The following is a 20,656-nucleotide window of genomic DNA, read 5'->3' on the forward strand; positions in this document are numbered from 1 at the left end:
TGAAATTATGTTGAATATGCACAGGAATGGATCATAGGGTACATTTCTCTTCAATCTAGGTAGACAGTGTCACGCTGTTTTCCAAAGTGGTTCTATGTTGCCTGTTACAGATTCTATAATCTGAGACCAGGAATACAATCCTCCTAGGAAGGCTGAGGTCCATCCCTAAGATGAGGTACCGAAATAAAGGCACCCATGGGTATGAGTGAGGTTTTCTTCAGAAAAATCACTTCCAAAGAATATATTATTAAAACTAAGCATTGTACCTCAGTACAGTAGGAATATTGATCTTTCAATTCTGAGACTGTTATAATTACGATGCACATGTATGGCATGGCATTCCAATTCTACCGTCCTTGGCATTGAGAACTGGGATTCTTGCCGTGAAAGGAGATACACATGCACAACAGAAGAGGTGAAGTAAAAACCCTATATTCCCAAAGCGGCATTAGGACACTTATTTCCAGTGATGGAAATTATCTATACTGTCATTGTCGTGGTGGTTACACATTTGTCAGAACCTCTATTTGTACTTTTAAGATAGGTCAATTTATATGATGTAAATCAGTAAAGCTGATAAAAAACAAACACAGACACCCACACACATAGACACACACTGCAGCCCTGAATTTGAATAGAAAAATATCAGTGTGGATCCATGATAAATTTTTTAATTTGGGGGTACAATACAAACACACACACTCATACATTTGCTAGCTCTGAACAATGAAAAGGCCTAGACAAGAACCACCTTGTATTAGTGAGCATCCTAGTACCCAGAGCATAGTCTCTTCTGAAATATACAATCTCTATATTAGATACTAGATACTAAACAACTGACCCAAGACTTAAAGTTGGGGCAAAAGGACTAAAAGCCAACTAGAAAAGGCTCCCACTGGCCAAAGGTAGGACGGTCTGAATATCAAAAATATGAACTTTAAAGGTGATGATCTAGCATTTATCTCAAACCTTTCCCATACCTCTAAGCAAACAGCAAATGATCTGTTTTTCTTTACAGAAGTATTCTAGCCAACAAATGAAAAAGATAGAATCAGAATATCACCACTTTGCCACCTCTAACAAACTGACTGATCCAGGCATTGATCAATGACTGCTAATCAATTAATGACTATTTCCCCAAGAAAGAAAGAACCAGACATTACTGACTCCTGTGGGAGAACACAACAAACTATGAAATAATTTTACCCCCAAAACTGAACTTAAAAGCTGATCAATGGACAGTCTTAACTTGGGGTGGTGAACACACAATACAGTGTACAAATGATGTGTTGTAGAATTGTGCACCTGAAACTTGTATAATTTTTTTTATATATATAGAGACAGAGAGAGAGTCAAAGAGAGGGATAGATAGGGACAGACAGACAGGAACAGAGAGAGATGAGAAGCATCAATCATCACTTTTTCGTTGCGATACCTTAGTTGTTCACTGATTGCTTTCTCATATGTGCCTTGACTGTGGGTCTTCAGCAGACCGAGTAACCCCTTGCTCAAGCCAGCGACCTTGGGTCCAAGCTGGTGAGCTTTGTTCAAACCAGATGAGTTCACGCTCAAACTGGCGACCTCGGGGTCTCGAACCTGGGTCCTCCACATCCCAGTTCAACGCTCTATCCACTGCGCCACCGCCTAGTTAGGCGAAACTTGTATAATTTTGTTAACCAGTGTCACCTCCAATAAATTCAATAAAAAGAAAGAAAAACAAAGAAAGCCAACCAAGTGTCTGGATTCAACTTCCAATCTAAAGGAACAGGTTAAATAAATTACACCATGGGATGCAATAAGTAAAATCCACAATCAGAACACCCAAAACAAATAACCCAATTTCTGAAAGAGAGAATCTATAGGGTAAGAAACAGCAAAAGACCTAACAATCAATTTTAACAAATAAGTCTTATCTGGATACTGATTCAAACAAACACTATAAATTTAGAAATTGAGTGAGTATTTGGTATTAAAAAATTGGTTACTTTTACATTTTTAAAAAGATTTTATTTATTCATTTTAGAGAGGTGAGAGAGAGAGAGAGAAAGAGAGAGAGAAAGAGAGATAGGGGAGAGAAGCAGGAAGTACCAACTGCCATATATCTGCTTCTCTACTCTTCTCCCTCTCCTTCCTCTCTATCTCTCCCCGCCCCCCCTGCAGCCAAGGCTCCATTGGAGCAAAGTTGGTCTGGGCACTGAGGATGGCTACATGGCCTCTGCCTCAGACCCTAGGATGGCTCCAGTTGCAATGGAGTACTGCCCCAGATGGGTGGAGCATCGCCCCCTAGTGGGATTGCCAGGTGGATCCCAGTAGGGCGCATGCAGGAGTCTGTGTCTCTGCCTCCCTGCTTCTCACTTCAGAAAAAAATACAAAAAAAAAATATCTGCTAAGTCAAGTAAAACAAGTTAATCAACCTTTCAAGATTATCTTATACAAATTATTAGGTGAAATTTTTGTCTGGTTGGTAATGACAGTATAATTAACACAAACATAATCAACACATAAAAGTTCAAAGACTTCTTATAAATATATTAGAATCAGGCATGAAATATATTGTATGTTAAGATATACCATATAACACTTATTTTAGCTTGCTTTTCAAAAATCAATAAATGTTTTAATTTAGTTTATTTTTAGGTTAGTCTTCAATATTTGACAGTATACATATAGCAGACTCTATAAAAGATCCCTTCTTTCCTGATATCAAAACCTACTTCAGAAAGGACAAGACACTACTCTAGTCCCAAGAGATAAATCGTGTTTGATCCAAATTAATCATTATACAGTGTGTCTGTAAAGTCATGGTGCACTTTTGACCGGTCACAAGAAAGCAACAGAAGACGATAGAAATGTGAAATCTGCACCAAATAAAAGGAAAACTCTCCTAGTTTCTGTAGGATGATGTGGCAGCATGTGCGCATACACATATGTTTCGTGTATACAGCGGAACAGCCCACGGCCATGCCAGTCAAGATGTGGATAGTACAGAGGAAAGTTCAGTGTGTTCTGTGGCTCGCTATATTCGAATCCGTGACCAAAGTGCAACGTGAATGTTGGCGTGTTTATAAAGAAGTGCCACCACATAGGAATAACATTACTCGGGGGGATTAAGTAGTTGAAGGAAACTGGCAGTTTGGTGGAGAAACCACGTTCTGGTAGGCCATCAGTCAGTGACGAGTCTGTAGAGGCTATACGGGATAGCTACCTAAGGAGCCCTAAAAAATCTGTGCGTGAGCCCACATCGAACTGCACTGAATAGGTATGAAACTGGGAGAGTTTTCCTTTTATTTGGTGCAAATTTCACATTTCTATCGTCTTTTGTTGCTTTCCTGTGACTGGTCAAAAGTGCACCATGACTTTACAAACACACTGTATTCTCATTCCCTTGGACAGCAATTGGCTGAGGAATGACAATGTGACCAAGCTCTGACCAATGAAATAACAAGTCTTCTGATTTGGACATCCGGGAAAGCTTTTACTTTCCTAACTAAAATGGGAAGAAGAGTCTTGGCTGGCTAGTTGTTCTTGTCTCTTTGACTTCCTTCCTAACTAGAATGTGGACAAGAAGGCTAGAAATACAGCCACTCTGTGACCATACTGCAACAAATATAAAGATAAAAGCCACCACGTTAAAGATGGTGGAACAGAAAAAGAGCAAAAGCTTGTGTCTCTCACTATAGAGGAAACAATTATACCAGCTCTGGAACGTCTACCCCCAAGATTTCTTGTTATGAGAAAAAAAAGTTCCAATTTTCTTAATCTAGTATAGTAGCATTTTTGTTTCTTGTAGTTGAACATATTCCTTATGCAATGGAGTACATCAAGAAATATAAGTAATAAAAATGAATTTTAAAAAGCACCAAAATGTCCACTTCATAAGTGCAAAGGGTCTAAAACAAAGCTAAGTTAATATAAGACAACCAAATTAGAAAAGGCAAATATTTATTACACCAACATTAAACTCTATACATTCTTAGCTGATGATATGTACTTGGTTAAAAAGTCCTTTATTTTGGATATATGCATCACTTCCTTCATTGTGGTGTCTCTGCTCCTCAGATGTATTAATCCATTCTCCAAAGTAGCTTCAGTAATCAGAATTGTGAAGAGAATACTCATTTCATCATATCTAAGGGAAAAAATAATTACACAAAATACATGCGCACAAATATGAACTGTAAATTCATCACAATACTAGCTTTAACTACTTTAGAGTCCGTGCCACTTTTGACAGTCAAAAGCTGGGCTTGAGAGCTGGACCAAAACCCACTGTTTTCAAGTTTCTGAATCACATTCAAAGTAAAATTCACAGAAAGTTTCTGACTTATTATAACAGCGGAAAAGTCATAAGAAAAACAAAATCTGAGAAACAGTGGTACCTCAGCATACCATTTGGGGTGATACTATGGGCAAACTTCAGAATAACACCAGCCTTTTGAAACTTTGCTACAGTCCAAGAAATTTATTTTAAAGTCTCTTAAAAAACTACTCTAATAAAAATTCAGTGGACAAAAAAATCATACCAAAATCATGCTTGATGTGTAACTTTGTACGCTAACTTAGGGTTTTTAGTTCAGCAATAACTAAACATTATCCACTCTGGTTTCTTTCTTTTGGCCAGTCATACTATCTCATTAATGTTTCTTTGCTTTGTAGCACTCTAAGTTATCTATTTTTCAGCCCTGGTCAGATAGCTCAATTGGTTACAATTTTGTGCAGGAGCTCAGAGGTTACTGGTTTGATGCCCGGTCAGGGCACATACAGGAACAGATTGGTGTTCCTGTCTTTCTCTTTCTCTTTTCCTTCCTTCCTCTCTCTAAAATCAATAAACAAAAATTTATCATTTTTCTATTTACTTGTTTATTGTCTATTTTATCCCACTAGAATATCATCTGTGTAAGAACATGAAACTTTTCTGCTTTATTTACTGCTATATCAAAGTACAGAAAATATACTATGTGCTTAATAACTATTCAGATAAAAATATCGTAAAACAATAAAGCCCTTACCACCTAAAGAACAACTATAACTTGATAATATCCATGTGACTCAAAGGATATGATTTTAGAACCTGGAAAGTTTAAATACCACCCCTTCATTTTATATATGATAAAACAATTAAGTTGCTTTATCCATAGCAACCTACTTTTATTTTGACATCATCTGAAAAGTGTGTTTTAACACGTTATTAGAGGAGGAAGGAGCAAAACACAAAGCTTGACAACATTTCACCCAGAAGATATGCATTCAACACAAAAAGCTAAAATAAAAATAAAAAATAAATCCAAAGGAGGAAAGAATGGATTCCTTAATTAAAACACAGAAGTTAATGAAGTAGCAAGGGTAGGACTAGAGACAGGGAGCTCAATGAGGAGATTACTTCAATAATCCAGCCAAGGACACTGGTGGCCTTAACTTGGGTCGTGGCAGTAAAGATCAAAAGATACGGTTTCAGTCTATGAGACTAGTTTTCTGTCCTCTGGGATGAAATTATTTCCTACTCAGCCTCAGGATAAACCACAACAGCAGCAAGGAAAAGGCCATCTGCTCATATTCCCTCAGTCCCAACTCAACAAATGCACCCACATACATAATTCCAATCCTGGTAAATCAATAAACTCAGGTACACATACTTCATGACAGTAAGTCTTGAAGTTGCACAGGGTATGTACTCAAGTATACCTGCTGTAGCAGTTAACCAAGGGCATGTGGTTCTGTAAATAGGAAAGTTAGGACAACCTTTAGATTACCTTATATACAGATATATGTAGAAGAGATTTATTTCTGTTACTCATTAAGAAACATCATCAAATAAAAAAACTCTGAATAAACACTGTTTGAGCAAAAAGGGAGACAATTCTTACTTTGAATAAAGTTGTTCTAATGAAGACTGTGCAGTTTCCAAGTAACCAGGCCACACAGAAATTCCATTTTCTAGTAATTCATTATACAATCCTTGACAAACCTGGAAAAAAATACAAAAACTTCAACTATGAAAGAAATAAAAGTAGCTAGAATGATAACTCTATTTTTGTGAAACCACAGATCACCTTTTTCAATCTTTAAAATGGGCATAAATTCATTTAATTATGTGACAATATTGTTTATAATTTATATATTGGGTACTTATAAATTATATACTTTCTCTAAAATTGAAGAAATTAAGCCCTGCAAAGCTGAATATTAAATGCAAATCTTCTATGAGAGGAAATTTTATACCAAATATAAGAATTTTTATGATTATCATTAAAGACACAAACAAAACCGAAATGGATTTTATCAGAGAAAAACAGGAAGTGCAAAGGGCTTCTGTTAACTCTAAATGCATCTGAGAGCTGAGAGCTGAGCCCTGAGGTTTTACTGTCATGTCAGGAAGAGAAGGAAGAGAAGGAAGGGCCGGGAGAGAAAACCAGAAAAGTAAGAGGAAAACCAGGGGAGTGATCTTCCTGAAGCCAATGAAAGGAAAGGCTTCAAGAAGAAAAGATGATTAGTTTCATTGGCATGCTGGAGACAGAAGCCTGACTGGAAAGACATAAGTAATAATGAGCAAATGACACAGGACATTTACTGTTTCCTTAACAAGTAATGGTGAAGCAAAACAAAGCAAAATGTTCAACAGTCTTAACAATCTAGAACTAAAACATTAAAGAGTAGGATTTCTCCCATTCTGCTTTGTTGACAAAAGATGTTTAGAAGCAGCCCTGGCCTCCATTAGATAGATTCCAGAAGCACCCCCTCCCCACTTGTGACAACCAAAAGTGTCTTCCGACTTTACCAAAAATCCCTGGCAGGGTGGGCAGGGTGGGCAGGGTGGAGCTGGTGCCCTATGCCTGAGCTAGAGCACTGTGTCTCAAACTTCCACTAGCATCAGAATCACCTGGAGGGCTTGTCAAAACACACATTACTCAGCTCACTCCCAGAGTTTCAGCAGGTCTGAAGTAGGGATGAAGAATTTGAGGGTTTTTTTTTGTTTTTTAGAGAGAGGAGAAAGAGAGAAAGTAAGGGAAAGGGAACAGGAAGCATCAACTTATATTAGTTGCTTCTTGTATGTGCCTTGACCAGGCAAGCCTGGGGTTTCGAACCAGCAACCTCGGCATTCTAGGTCGATGCTTTATCCCAGGGGTCAGGAACCTATGGCTTGCGAGCCAAATGTGGCTCTTTTGATGGCTGCATCTGGCTCACAGACAAATCTTTAATAAAAAAAATAATAACGTTAAAAATATAAAACATTCTCATGTATTACAATCTATTCATTTCCTACCGCTCATGTTCATGGTTGCAGGTGGCTAGAGCCAATCACAGCTGTCCTCCGGGACAATACCAAATTTTTATTGGATAATGCATAACGTACATGGGTCATTATATGGCTCTCATGGAATTACATTTTAAAATATGTGGCGTTCATGGCTCTCTCAGCCAAAAAGGTTCCCGACCCCTGCTTTAGCCACTGTGCCACCACAGGTCAGACAGAATTTGAGTTTCTAACAAGTTCCCAGAGAAAGACCATAGCGAAGCAACTAGGTGTTAAAGTATTTGATATTTGGGGATAGATGAGAATACATTAATAATCTTAAGAAATTCACAGAGAAATATACATATAAGAATGAGTTTTTAGCCTGACCAGGCTGTGGCGCAGTGGAGAGAGCATCGGACTGGGACATGGAGGACCCAGGTTCAAAACTTGAGGTCGCTGGCTTGAGCGTGGGCTCACCAGCTTGAGCGTGGGGCTGCTGGCTTGAGTGTGGGATCATAGACATGACCCCATGGTTGCTGGCTTGAGCCCAAAGTTGCTGGCTTGAGCAAGGGGTCACTCACTCTGCTGTAGTCCCCAAGTCAAGGCACATATGAGAAAGTAATCATTGAACTAAGGTGCTTTAACAAAGAATTGATGCTTCTCATCTCTCTCCCTTCCTGTCTGTCCCTATTTGTCCCTCTCTCTGTCTCTGTCACACACAAAAAAAGGTTTTTATAAGTGAGAGTTTGCCAGCAGAAAATTGGCTTTTTCTAATGGAAGCTAGAAAAGGAGAAAAGGCTCTAAGCACAATTAAGTGCTGAGGCCACAGGAGGTGAGAACCCAGCACTCTGGGTGAGTACAAACAGGTGTAGCCAGTCTGGAGTGCAATCTAGTGAAATTAAGGATACATATTCACTTTACCCAGAAATCCCATCCCTGTGTATATAACTGGCCAAAATTCTTGCAGTCCAGAAAGTTACACGCATAAGGATTCTCTCTGTTCTAATGCTGAGGCAAAACAGTTAAAAACAGAGTAAGACAGATCATATAGTACCCTTCTGGTAAAATAAAAATATCCAAGGCATTAAATACTCTTATATTCTTATAAAACAAACAACAATAGCAAAATCAAGGCCAGAAATTCTAACAACAAAAATCTAAGGAACAAGTTCTTTTTGTCTTTCAAGCAAAAAACACAACAAAACACTAGGAACTTGCTACCTACAAGGGTGTTGGGAAGCCTGCCACAACCCTGGAGAGAGAACAGTGGAAATTACATTATCTTCTTTTCTCCTGAGCTGACTCTCCCACCTGCCCAGATACTCCACAGGAGCCCTAATGGAAAGCATGTCCTTGCTCTGGTCTTGGGTGGTGTGAGTCACCCAGAGATGATGACTGCTGAAGGGATCTCTAGAAAGAAACTAAAACCACCCTCCTGGCTTTTCTCAAGAGTATTTAGGTCAGATAGACTAGAAAACCAAAATAAGATTATAGATCTAGAACTGTGCTCATAACAGCAAGTATCAAAACTGTTAAGTTAAAAGGGGAGGGGGCAAGAAATAATTCACTAGACATCTGTACAAATAACTTAATTACCAAAACTATGCATGCTCATTTAAAAAAACGCAACTATAGGCAGGGCGTTAACGGCAAAATTCACTGGATTGTATTCATCTTCTTTAATGTTCTACATTTCAAATTATCTATAATTAACCATAGTTTTTATCCACAGCTCATTAGTTAAATTATTTTAAAAAGTAAAAAAAATAAAAATAAAAAATTTAACGGCAAACTCCTCATTTACTTGGAATAATGGTTATAATTAAAATCAGGACATTAAAACTTATTGAACCCACCTGTCTTAGTTCCACTGTTGGGCCTCTTCCCATATCCAAAGCAACCTTAATAGGGGCTAAACAAGGGTGAAGCTTAAGTACCTAAAGCAATTGAAGAGGGTGGGGGGAAAAACAATGCATCTTATTTTTGTAAAACACAAGCACTAACAAACATGGAGCTCCTTAAACAATAAAATTTCCTTTGTGAAAATAGAAGCTAGCTGGGGTCATAAAAGCTCGTGTAATGATGTATTCAGCTGTCTATATTGGGCGGCTCATGCATTTCCTCCACTGGGATGTTCTGCAGAAGTAAGTTCACTTGAGACTCTCTTTTCTGACAACTCCATTTTCTGTCAGTCAAAATGCCCCTTTGTGGCGTCAATGCCTTCCCCACCCAGCTGGGCCACGTGGCTTACCAGCTGGACTTTGTCTTTCCAAGACCCACCACTACTTTTCTCATTCATTTACCCATTCAACAAAAGCTTGAATAGCTACTTCTAGGTGCTGGGGACAAAAACCCCCATCTCTCATGATGGGGAGGAATAGGTAATGAACACAATAAGTAAGTCAACAATATACCTGAAGGCAGTAAAGGCTAAAAAGGGGGGGAGAAAGGAAATGCTGGCAATGGTGGGCTGGGGCAGGGCTGTTTGCAATTTTAAATAAGTGGTAAGAGAAAGGCCTCCTCTCTGAAGTGACATTTGAGCAAAGACTTGAAAGGAGATTGAGGAAAAAGACATGTGGCTATCTGAGAAAGAGCATTCCAGACAGAGCTAGGCTGGAGCATGCCTGGCATGTTCTGGAAACAGCAAGGCCTGTGCCGCCGCAGCAAATTGAGTGAGGTGGAGGGTAGTCAAGAGGTCAAAGGGAAATGGTTTTGTAAAACATTTTAGGGACTTTGGCTTTTCCTGTGAGTGTTTCGAGCAGAGAAACAAAGTGACATGTACCTTTAAAGCCATTCAGGGAGAAAGAGGGAATGATGAGACTTAACCACCAACCTCATCAGAGGCAGGAGTGCAGGTGGGAGGAAACGGTCTGAGTCAGGACATATTTTGAAGATGGAGTTAAATAGGTTTTGCTGATGGTCTGGGTGTGGGGTATAAGAGAAAGGATCCTCCTTGTTTGCACGCTACGGACACCCTATAAATGCCAACCCCCGGAACAGTTCTATGATCTCTCTGTGGCCATACCGGGTTAACTGAGCACTGCATAACCAATCACTTCACTCTGCAGAGCAGGCCAAAGACTCACAGTTTCCAAACCAGCTGACAACACGTTAAAATGTTTTCTTTGATACAGCTGCCTTTCATATTCAAGGGTAATATGATCATTCTAAACTCTTGCCACATTTGAAGCTAGTAATCTTGCCTCCTAACTCCCTAATAAAACCCAGGGTATGAGTAAAACTTCCCGCAAAGACTAAGCAGTCCTGGAAGCCAATTTATATCTATACCATCCTTCTGTTCCTCCGTTTCACATAGCTCATCTTCAAGACAAATCCTTCCACCTGTGCTCTTGATTTTGTCCTGTTCCCTCCTGTTTTTTCCAAAATCTTACTCCTTAGTCATTTTTCTTTCCTACTGCTTCAACCCTTCCATCTTTTGATTTTAAGCCACCTCTGAAAAAAACTTGACCCTAAAATAAGTCTTTCCCTTGAGCCAGACCCATATCTAGTTCCTGTGATCCAGTGACCAGCACTTGGGATCAGACCAGAAGCAGAGAGGTCAATACCACAAGCCTTGCTGTCTTATTTACTCCAACTTAACACTCAGCTTCTGATGCAAATATATAGAAGCTATTGATGGAAAAACTCAGGGGCCAAAAATCAGAGAAAGCTGTCTAGCTCCCCATGATCAAAAATACCTTTGGAATTACCCAATAGGAATGTCATGTTCCATTCTGTGAGAACCTGCTTACTATTCCTGTGACCAGATTCTAAAAAAACTGAAAAATAGTTAAATTACTTGCACTAAAAAATACGTATTATCCAAAGTTTGTTAGAAATGAAGCACATTAAAAAGTTTCCCAAGTCTACTTTTGAAATATCAAAAGCACCTTTCTGTGGAGATTCTTCTTTCTCGTGAAGGAGTTCTCTGTCAGCTGGAAAGAGTCACAGAGGTAGGCCAGCACGCCTCGGTCTAGATCCCCGCTTACAGATAAAACAGAAGGAACCACAGTTTTCCGTCCATCTCGGCCCTTTACAGAAATGTAGGATAAAAATAAAGTATCATTTAGCAGAACTATCTCTTAAAATTACATATTTTAGACTTACAAAATCAGAATATAAATCTGGAAGAAATGATAAAATTAACTTTAAGAGAATCACCATTTGGCAACCCTCATGGTAATAACTGATTTGGACGAGAATCATTAATGGATGCTGCAACCAGTAGGTCAAAAGTTTGAGAAATACATCGTCTTAAAGTATCTGCTCACAAAAGACTTATTGCTTATTAATTAAGAAGTACAAAATACTTATCGACTTTACATCGGGGAAACCTGGTAGCACCATCTTGACCAAGTGATAGAAGTTAACATCACTAGTAACAAATTTATATCACATGCCTCTTGATTCAATGAGTCGGGGAGAGGGCTGAGGAAACATGAAAGAAACTCAAACCAAGGGACATTCCACAAAATAACTGGCCTGTCCTTTTCAAAAATGTCATCATGAAAGACCAGGAAAGAGAAAAGGAACTGTTCATTTGAGGGAGACAACAGATACACAACTACATGAAGTACGTGGTCCTAGATAGGATCCTGGGCTTATAAAAGGCATATTGGAATAATCAGTTACATTTGAAGGGTTCTGTGGAGTGGATTACTGTTACTGTTACTTTTCTCATTTTGATGGTTGCAGTGTGGTTACGTAGGCGACTGTCCTTCCACTTGAGAAATAAATACTGAAGTATCAAGAGATAATGTGCACTAAGGTGTTCGTTGTGACACCTTAGTTGTTCCTTGATTGCTTTCTCATATGTGCCTTGACCACGGGCCTTCAGCAGGCCGAGTAATCCCTTGCTCGAGCCAGCGACCTTGGGTCCAAGCTGGTGAGCTTTTGCTCAAACCAGATGAGCCCACGCTCAAGCTGGCGACCTCGGGGTCTTGCACCTGGGTCTTCCGCATCCCAGTCCGACGCTCTATCCACCGTGCCACCGCCTGGTCAGGCATGCCTGAAATTTTTTAAATGTTCAAAAATTATCACAGAAAATCTGGGCAAAGGATATCTTAAGGAGCTCAAAGTAAAACATACATGTAATTGAGACACATTTCCAGGATACATGTGTAAAAGTTCGCGATCTCCTAGATTCCACAGGGTTTCTATTGGCTCCCTTCCCCAGGGAAAATTGTAGTAAAGTTTGCTTCCTTTCCGTCCCTCTCCATCCTCACAATCACTGCTGCTGAAGTTAGACGGACTCACAGCAAACTGTGAAAGAAAGTATATCTTATTAATTTATTAAAAGTAAATTGCCGGAAACTTTTTATATAGCAACTGAATGAAAATAGTCATGCACAAATCCAAACTACAGAGAAAAACTGTTAGTTGATATAGTTAATAAGAGGGGATGGTAGATAACCAAGAACTAAGTGAGATGAAGAAAGTATCATATACTCACTATTCTTATCCTTTGGTAAAGAACTTGATTATTTGTGATTATTCTACTTAATTTAGGGGGATGTTTGGGGATTTTAAGAGTTGCAAGATGCCCTGGCCAATTAGTTCAGTTGGTTAGAGCAGTGGTCCCCAACCCCCGGGCCGCGGACCGGTACTGGTCCACAGAGAAAGAATAAATAACTTACATTATTTCCGTTTTATTTATATTTAAGTCTGAATGATGTTTTATTTTTAAAATTTGACCAGATTCCCTCTGTTACATCCGTCTAAGACTCACTCTTGACGCTTGTCTCGTAAGTTCGACAATTATATTTAAAAATACCACAGTTTTTACGCCGATCACATAATTTTATTTTGTGCATTTATCCGTCCCACCCTAAAGGCCGGTCTGTGAAAATAGTTTCTGACATTAAACCAGTCCGTGGCCCAAAAAAGGTTGGGGACCACTGGGTTAGAGCATCCTCCCGAAACATTAAGGTTGAGGTTTCGATCCCCAGTCAGTGGAAGCAACCAATGAATGCACAACCAAGTGGAACAACAAATAAATGTTTCTCTCTCTCCCCCACCTTCTCCCTGTGTCTCAAAATCAATTAAAAAAAAAAAAAAAAATCTTTAAGGGTTGGAAAAAGATAAGACGATGAAACAAACATGCTTACTTCAACTCTTGCCCCTCCAGCATATACTAAAACTTGACTACAAATTATAGAGCCATTCTGATTAATATGGAGAGTTCACAGAGGTAGGGAACAAAAGTTAAAGCTGTAAGAGTGGAAGAGGGTCAAACTCATACCAGAGCCAGAAATGTCATGTGAGAAAATTGAACTTGACCTTGAATGTAAAAGCATATCAACAAACACTTCTGAGCAAGAGAGAAATATTAACAAATGTCTTTACTAAAGTAACTTTGTTATATGGAACAATGAAAATCAGTGCAGGGCCTGGCTGGTTAGCTCAGTGACAGAGCGTCAGCCGAGCATGGGGATGTCCCAGGTTCATTTCTTGGTCAGGGCACACAGGAGAAGTGACCATCTGCTTCTTCACCCCTCCCTTCTCTCTCTCTCTTCTCCTCCCACATCCATGGCTTGACTGGTTTGAGCAAGTTGGCCCTGCGTGCTGAGGATGGCTCCATGGCTTTGCCTCAGGCATTAAAATAGCTAGGCTGCCAAGCAACAAAGCAGCAGCCTAAGATAGGCAGAGCATCGTCCTGCCCTGTAGGAGGTTTGCCAGGTGGATCCCAGTCAGGAAGCACGTGGGAGTCTCTCCCTGCCTTCCCACCTCTCACATAATAAAAAAAGAAAAAGAAAATCATTATGAAGTTCTTTTTATTTGTTTGTTGATTTAGTATAGCTCTCTCATAAATATAACATAGCTACATAAAAAAATTGTCATTTATTACAGAGAAGTATAACCTCTGACACATTAAGACAATATACTTATTAACTGTTGAATTACAGGTGATGACTGGAGTACCTTTCTCCACCACAGGAGTCGATGACGTAACCAGAAATCGAGCCACTGGCTGGCAGTTCTTGCAGAAGTAAACCATGCCAGTGAGGCTTCAGTCCTCTCACCGATTCTTTGGATATCAGAAATATCAGATAGTTACTTATTTCAAAATTACATAATCTATCTCAAAGTGAAAATGACTAGTTCTTGACTATTTTAACACAAGGCCATTTTCCTGTACCTTTTAATACCATCAGGTGTCTGCTTAGTATCAGAAGCACGATGAAAACACACTCCAATCTGAGCAAGGCCATAAGGTAGCCTCTGGTTTACCAGATCCAGGCACTTAACATAGTGCTCCAAGGCACCTGTCAAAAAATAACTCAATCATCATATAAATCTATTCTATAAACCTAAATCATTTTGCTCAATGCAGAGACGTATTTACAGTATAATAATGCTAACACAACAGTACAAGTAGCATGGAGCTATTCGTTAAGGCAGATCTTAATTACCATTTAATTTTAGGTAGTTTTCCCCTCAACTTTTGAAGAATAGTACAATAAACACCTATAAACCCTTCACCTAGATTCACTAATTGTCAAAATTTTGCCATTTTTCTTCTTGTTCATCCCTAAAACATTTCAGCATGCATCTCCTAATATTGAAAATATTCTCTATACCATCATTATATCATAAAACTAATCATAGTACTATAATTTCATCTAACTTATGATCAATACCCTATTTTCTCCAATTATCACCCGAAATGTTATTTATTGCAGTTCTCTTTCTTTCTAATTAAGGTTCATACACTGCATTTTGACTAAGTCTCTTCAATCTCTGAATCTAGAACATTTCCCCAACTCCTCTCTCTCCAACTTTGCTTCTAATGACATTGACTTTTGAGTCCAAGCCAGTCATAGATTATCTCATAGTAGAGATTTGTCTGATTGCTCTCTTATGATTTAATTTGGGTTAATCATTTTTTAGCAGAACTACTATGTAGTTTATGACTTATTGAATCCTAACAGGAGGAACATAATATCAAATTATCCTGCTATTAATGAAACAAATTTGATTACCTGATTAAGGTAATCCATTCCCCAACAATACCCTGCTCCCCAACAATCTTCCACCCATATTTTAGAAGCCACTGATGACCCTTGCTTGAATTATTATTATACCCTTCAGGTTGTAAAATCATTAACATGATGATTTTTCTAATCTATCTTTCCTTCTACATTTATTGCATAGTTTCTGTAAAAACAAATTTTTTCCACCTCTTCCTTCCAACAGCAGCCTCAATTACTTATTTTTCTGGTTTACAGTATAGTTTTTTTTATGGGGGGGGGGGGTGATGGGAAGCATCCATTCATAGTAGTTGCTTCTTGTATGTGCCTTGATCAGGCAAACCGGGGTGTTGAATCAGCAATCTCAGCATTCTGCTTTATCCACTACACCACCACAGGTCAGATTGGTTCAGACTATGATTTAAATTTTATTTAATTTAATGTGTCATGATATATTATCATTAATATTTAATGTTTAATTTGTCCCAACTTTAGCTAGTAAGAGTCTCTCCTTCAAGGCTGTGTCTGTGTCCTTTTGACATGACCCCACTAGTCTTCAAGTCATTCTTTGTTTTCTAGCACCTTAAAATGTCCCAGGCTCACCTTGTACTTTCCCTGCCCCAGACCTGGAATCAGTCAGCCATTTCTCCAATCACTGGTTTATTTTAGAAACTAAGTGTTGGGTACTACATGTGCTCATTGCTTTTGTTATAGCATCTGGACCCTTTCAATGAAGAAAGTTAGGAAATATGTATTTTTTAAAATCATAAGTTCATACTGATATTGCCAATTCAAATTTAACATTACAAAGTTTATTCTTGTCTTTTTATATCTTTCTATTCTTCATAATTATATTTCAAACCTTCCTACTTAGAATAAACCTATGTTCAAGTTTTTGGAGTTCTCTATGCTAGTTATATAAAAGACTATTCCACTAAATGGCATCACTGTGTTCAAAAGTACTTGAGATTTCCACTTCTGATAATAGACTAGCTTGTTGATAACAAAAAAAGCTGACCAAGGAACTTTTAAAAAATCTGTTTAAAGACATAAGAGAACTATCAAAGCAGTAAGGACTTGAGGATCCAAAATTTGGAGAAAAGGGAAGACCAGAGATAAACCCAATATTTAGTGCTCCTTTTCCAATTCTCAAGTAGCAGAGCTGAGTAGAGTTTCCTGACATCTTATGCAAATGGACAGTACAAATATTGTAGTTCCTGGCTCACCAAGAAGGGCGCTAGTAAATACCCCAGCCTTTCACTAGGGACACTACCCTGTAGAAATAGAGATGAGTGAAAAGACTGACTCACAGGCCCTGGCCAGGTAGCTCAGTTGGTTAGAGCATCATCCCTGTATCACCAGTATCCGCGGCTGCCATCAAAGCCTCCTGGCCAACACAGGTTCAGGTTTGATTCGGACAGACGGTAATGAAACAACGGAGCCAAGAACTGGTGGGCCATCACCTTTAATCCTAGCTCGCAGCAGGTGGGAGCGAAATACACACAGTGGGAAAACATTTTCTTTTCCATTTAGGGCTCCCAAAGCCACTGACTTATCTGAGTTTTCCTAGAATCAATGGTTTGTACCTCACCAGCCTTATTCACCTCTGTTCCCCATCTCCTTCTCTCTGCACAAACTGGCTTCTCCTTCAGCACTCTGCCATCTTGGCTGCCTCTCCTCTGCAATGCTGATGGCAGGATCTGAGTGAGAATGCCCCTGGTCTGCCTCATTTTATAGTGTAGAAAATTAAAGCCTTTAAGCCCATATACAAATAAGGAAGTCTGATACAAAGCTGAGTTATTAGACATAGACTTTAAAATGTTATTGTGCTCAAGAAAATTGATGACAAGATGGGGAAAATAATGTATGAGTAATTAAGTCTCAAAAGGACAGAAGAGACTGGGTAAAAATATTTAGACATATTGACTGAGAATTTTAAAAAATTAATCATAAGTAGAAGCTACTACAAAAGTTCAGACATGTAATAAAGAAAGCAAGGGCGTTGGGAATAGAAATGACAAACCAGGTAACTCTAAAGCTAAAAACAGTAGACAACCAAAGGATTTGGCAAATAGATGATTTTAAGTTTCTTTGTGTGTGTGTGTGAGAGAGAGAGAGACAGAGATAGAGAGAGGGACAGAAAGACAGGAAGGGAGATGAGAAGCATTAATTCATCAATTCTTCGTTGCGGTTCCTTAGTTGTTCACTGATTGATTTCTCATTTGTGCCTTGACCAATGGATTACAGCAGAGCGAGTGACCCCTTGCTCAAGCCAGGAACCTTGGGTTCAAGCTGGTGAGCTGTGCTCAAACCAGATGAGCCCGCGTTCAAGCCGGTGAAAGTGGGTCCTCTGCGTCCCAGTCTGACGCTCTATCTGCTGTGCCACTGCCTGGTTAGGTGGATTTAAGTTTCTTAAAGGCATACAGCAAACAGACTGACACCTGTCAGAGGGGAAGGGGGTGTGGACTGGGTGAAAAAGGTGAAGGGATTAAGCAAAGAATAAAAGCTCATAGACACAGACAGCAGTGTGGTGATTATGGAAGGGAATGAGAGGGTTGGCAGAAGTAAAAGACGGTAAGGGAAGGTTAAATGGTGTTGGAAGGGATTTTGACTTGGGGTTGTGAGCATGCGTGCAGCGTGCAGATAATGTATTGTGGAGTTGTACACTTGAAACCTAGATAGTTTTATTGACCAATGTCACCCCAATAAATTCAATTAAAAAAAAGTCTCCTAAAAAACAAAAGTCTGGCAAAGCAAATATTTTGATGAATGGACATCTAAGTTTCATTTTCCAATAAAAAAAGATTGACTTGTTTTGGGGCATAGTAATGAACAGTGATTTAACTCCCGCAAAGTAAAGCCATCATAGAATAATGTAGTATAAATAAAAACTACCACTTTTATTTAGCAGTTTGTCTTAATTTGGTTTATTTTCTTAAGGGAATCATCAACAGTTTACAATATAGGTATTAATTTTTAGAGAACCATGGACATTGGTTATTTTAAATTACTTTAAAGTATCACTTAATGGAAAATGGCAAGGATAGCATTTTGCAAAGATGAGACACTGTGGCCACAAGTTGGTCCTATAAGAACCTGAGTTGTTTTTGTGTTGATTTTAAATGCAAATGGTCCCCTGTAAGTTTCTGTGTATTCACTCAAGAATCTCTAATAAAGTCCCATTTTGCAACCTCAAAAATTACCTACAGGAGGCCCTGGCCGGTTGGCTCAGCGGTAGAGCGTCGGCCTGGCGTGCAGAAGTCCCGGGTTCGATTCCCCGCCAGGGCACACAGGAGAGGCGCCCATTTGCTTCTCCACCCCTCCCCCTCTCCTTCCTCTCTGTCTCTCTCTTCCCCTCCTGCAGCGAGGCTCTATTGGAGCAAAGATGGCCCCGGCGCTGGTGATGGCTCTGTGGCCTCTACCTCAGGCGCTAGAGTGGCTCTGGATGTGACAAAGCGACGCCTCAACGGGGCAGAGCATCGCCCCCTGGTGGGCGTGCCGGGTGGATCCCGGTCGGGCGCATGCGGGAGTCTGTCTGCCTCCCGGTTTCCAGCTTCAGAAAAAAAAAAAAATAATAAATAAATAAATAAATAAATAAATAAAAAATTACCTACAGTGCTCTAGAAACAGGTTGTAGGTCAATTTTCAATAAGAAAAATTGGGGAAGGAAGGGCATTTTCTTTTTGCTCCAAAAAATAATCTTTGATTTTTGTATAAAACTGAAGGGTAACTGTGGAATATTTATAAACATTTTATTAACGATGAACAAATGATCTAGACACATGATTTAATTTAGGCCCCCATTCTAGGGCTGCTCAATTAGTTCTAAAATTATAGAATTGCCCCGTGAAATTGAGAGTTACTAGGTCCGTTGGTCAGATTCTTTAAGGAACATCAATGATTGCATGGTCTAGTATTCTCCAGGGTAGCACATGTCAACACACCCAACTACTTCAAAAAGATAAGAACCATGTTAACTTCCTTGACACGTGACTCAAGGGCCAGCTGCAATTCGCGGAATCAAACGAGATCGCCTTTCCACCCCGACACCTATTTTGAAGCATGAAATCATGAAGCATACCGTGAAGAAGGTTCTCCCGTAGTTTCCCAGAAGTTTTTAGTAAGTTGTCAAGAAATGCTACTAGCTGTTCCTTACTCAGTTCTTTGTCTTGCAAGATTTCGCGTACAGTTTCTGCAGAAACTAACCTAAAGGCACTGTCCCCGGGCAGCGAAGGGCCTGATTCGTGGTGAGGGGCGTCGACCGGAAAGACCTGCTCCCTGAACGCCACCACCGAAGACCACCATTCTGCCGCCAAATTCTTCCGCAACTCGAAGCCCAAGGGGCCCACGCCGTGGTGGCAGCCGCTCAGGAGAGACTCTCGGCTAATCTGCCCCTTGGTGCCAAGGAGGAAATGCCTTCTCTCGCAGATCTCAGCCAGCGCTTCGCTCCCCTCTGCATTGTCCGGGGCTTCTCGCGGCTCGCTTCCCCCCGGCAGCTCTGCGTTTGACCTCGGGGGCCCTCCGACGGGGCTCCAACCTTCCATCGCCGCCTCTGGCTGCCCCCCACCCCCTCGACCCCCCAAACAAGACAGCCGGCACCTGCCGACACTCTGGCAGGCCCTGACGGCTGCACCGGAGCGCATCGCCCTCGCACGTTGAAGACAAGAATCTCTTCCAAGCTGTAGAAGCCAGCAACAGGCGGCAGCCGCGGAAACCCGGGGGCCAGCTGCGCAGCCGCGCCGGAAGTGAGCTTGAGCGCAGTCGGCCCCGACCACGGAAGTGCGTCACTGGGCGGCCGCGGCCATCGGGCTCCTGGCCGCTCCCTGGAGCCCACGCGAGCTCCGTTGACCTAGCCTCCGTCAAGCCTGGTCCTGCGCCCGCTGCTGTTTTCCTTTCGTTGGTGCGATTAGTCATTGCTATCCACTCTGCATTGTCGTGCTGTAGCCACTGTTGCGTCAGACTTACTTTCCTTCCCTATTTTTTTGCTTATCATATACGGAAACAATGTTCTTCAAATCACCTTAATCTTAAGTATTAACGAAAATAAATGTTGGTTCCCATTTCTAGTTTTAGTCCTCTACGGTGGCTGAAACCCAGGTCTTTATTGCAGCTCTAACACAGTGGCGTAGCGAACATAACTGGCGCCCCCCTCCCCTTCTACTACGCTTTTCTAGTCTTGGAGACCATTTGGCGCCCCTCTGCGAGGGCCCCCGGGGCCTGATAGACTCCCTTGCCCCCCCCTCCCCACCCCTCGCTACGCTACTGCTCTAACAGGTCTTTGCACAGCCAGCACGCCTGCCCCCGACTTCTATCCTGGGTGTGGGAGGGCCGTGGAACTAGGGGGTACCGAGGTACCCTCCCTCGACTCCCTGATGTGGCCAGCCAGCCCAAGGCCATACCACCCGCACTACCTGAGGACCTTGGAGATTAACACTGCTAGCCCCTCACGAGT

At 40.6% G+C, this 20,656-nt stretch overlaps 1 protein-coding gene across 2 annotated transcripts; it reads right to left on the reverse strand.

Annotated features, from left to right (window-relative positions):
• Positions 1-3,925: 3,925 nt before the first annotated feature.
• On the reverse strand, positions 3,926-20,264 carry POLG2 (DNA polymerase gamma 2, accessory subunit). 2 transcript variants are annotated; one of them, XM_066386414.1, is made up of 8 exons: positions 19,286-20,264; positions 14,373-14,499; positions 14,156-14,261; positions 12,323-12,496; positions 11,125-11,265; positions 9,091-9,171; positions 5,865-5,965; positions 3,926-4,129 (listed from the first exon to the last, which is right to left on the reverse strand). In XM_066386414.1, exons 1-8 carry the CDS (start codon positions 19,845-19,847, stop codon positions 3,964-3,966), a joined length of 1,458 nt encoding a protein of 485 aa, XP_066242511.1. In that variant the 5' UTR covers positions 19,848-20,264; the 3' UTR covers positions 3,926-3,963. The 2 variants fall into 2 exon arrangements, with proteins under 2 accessions (XP_066242511.1, XP_066242512.1); XM_066386415.1 differs by lacking the exon at positions 12,323-12,496.
• Between the last annotated feature and the right edge of the window lie 392 nt (positions 20,265-20,656).

This window comes from Saccopteryx leptura, chromosome 5 (genome assembly GCF_036850995.1).
Source record: "Saccopteryx leptura isolate mSacLep1 chromosome 5, mSacLep1_pri_phased_curated, whole genome shotgun sequence".
Lineage (NCBI taxonomy): Eukaryota > Metazoa > Chordata > Mammalia > Chiroptera > Emballonuridae > Saccopteryx > Saccopteryx leptura.

Excerpts from the sequence above, each read along its gene's own strand:
- POLG2 (XM_066386414.1), bottom strand. The coding sequence starts at position 19,847 with ATGCGCTCCGGTGCAGCCGTCAGGGCCTGCCAGAGTGTCGGCAGGTGC. Across the intron at positions 12,497-14,155 it reads GACTCCTGTGGTGGAGAAAG|TTTGCTGTGAGTCCGTCTAA; the intron begins GTACTCCAGTCA and ends TTTCTTTCACAG. Across the intron at positions 4,130-5,864 it reads TTAGAACAACTTTATTCAAA|ATATGATGAAATGAGTATTC; the intron begins GTAAGAATTGTC and ends TTTTTCCCTTAG.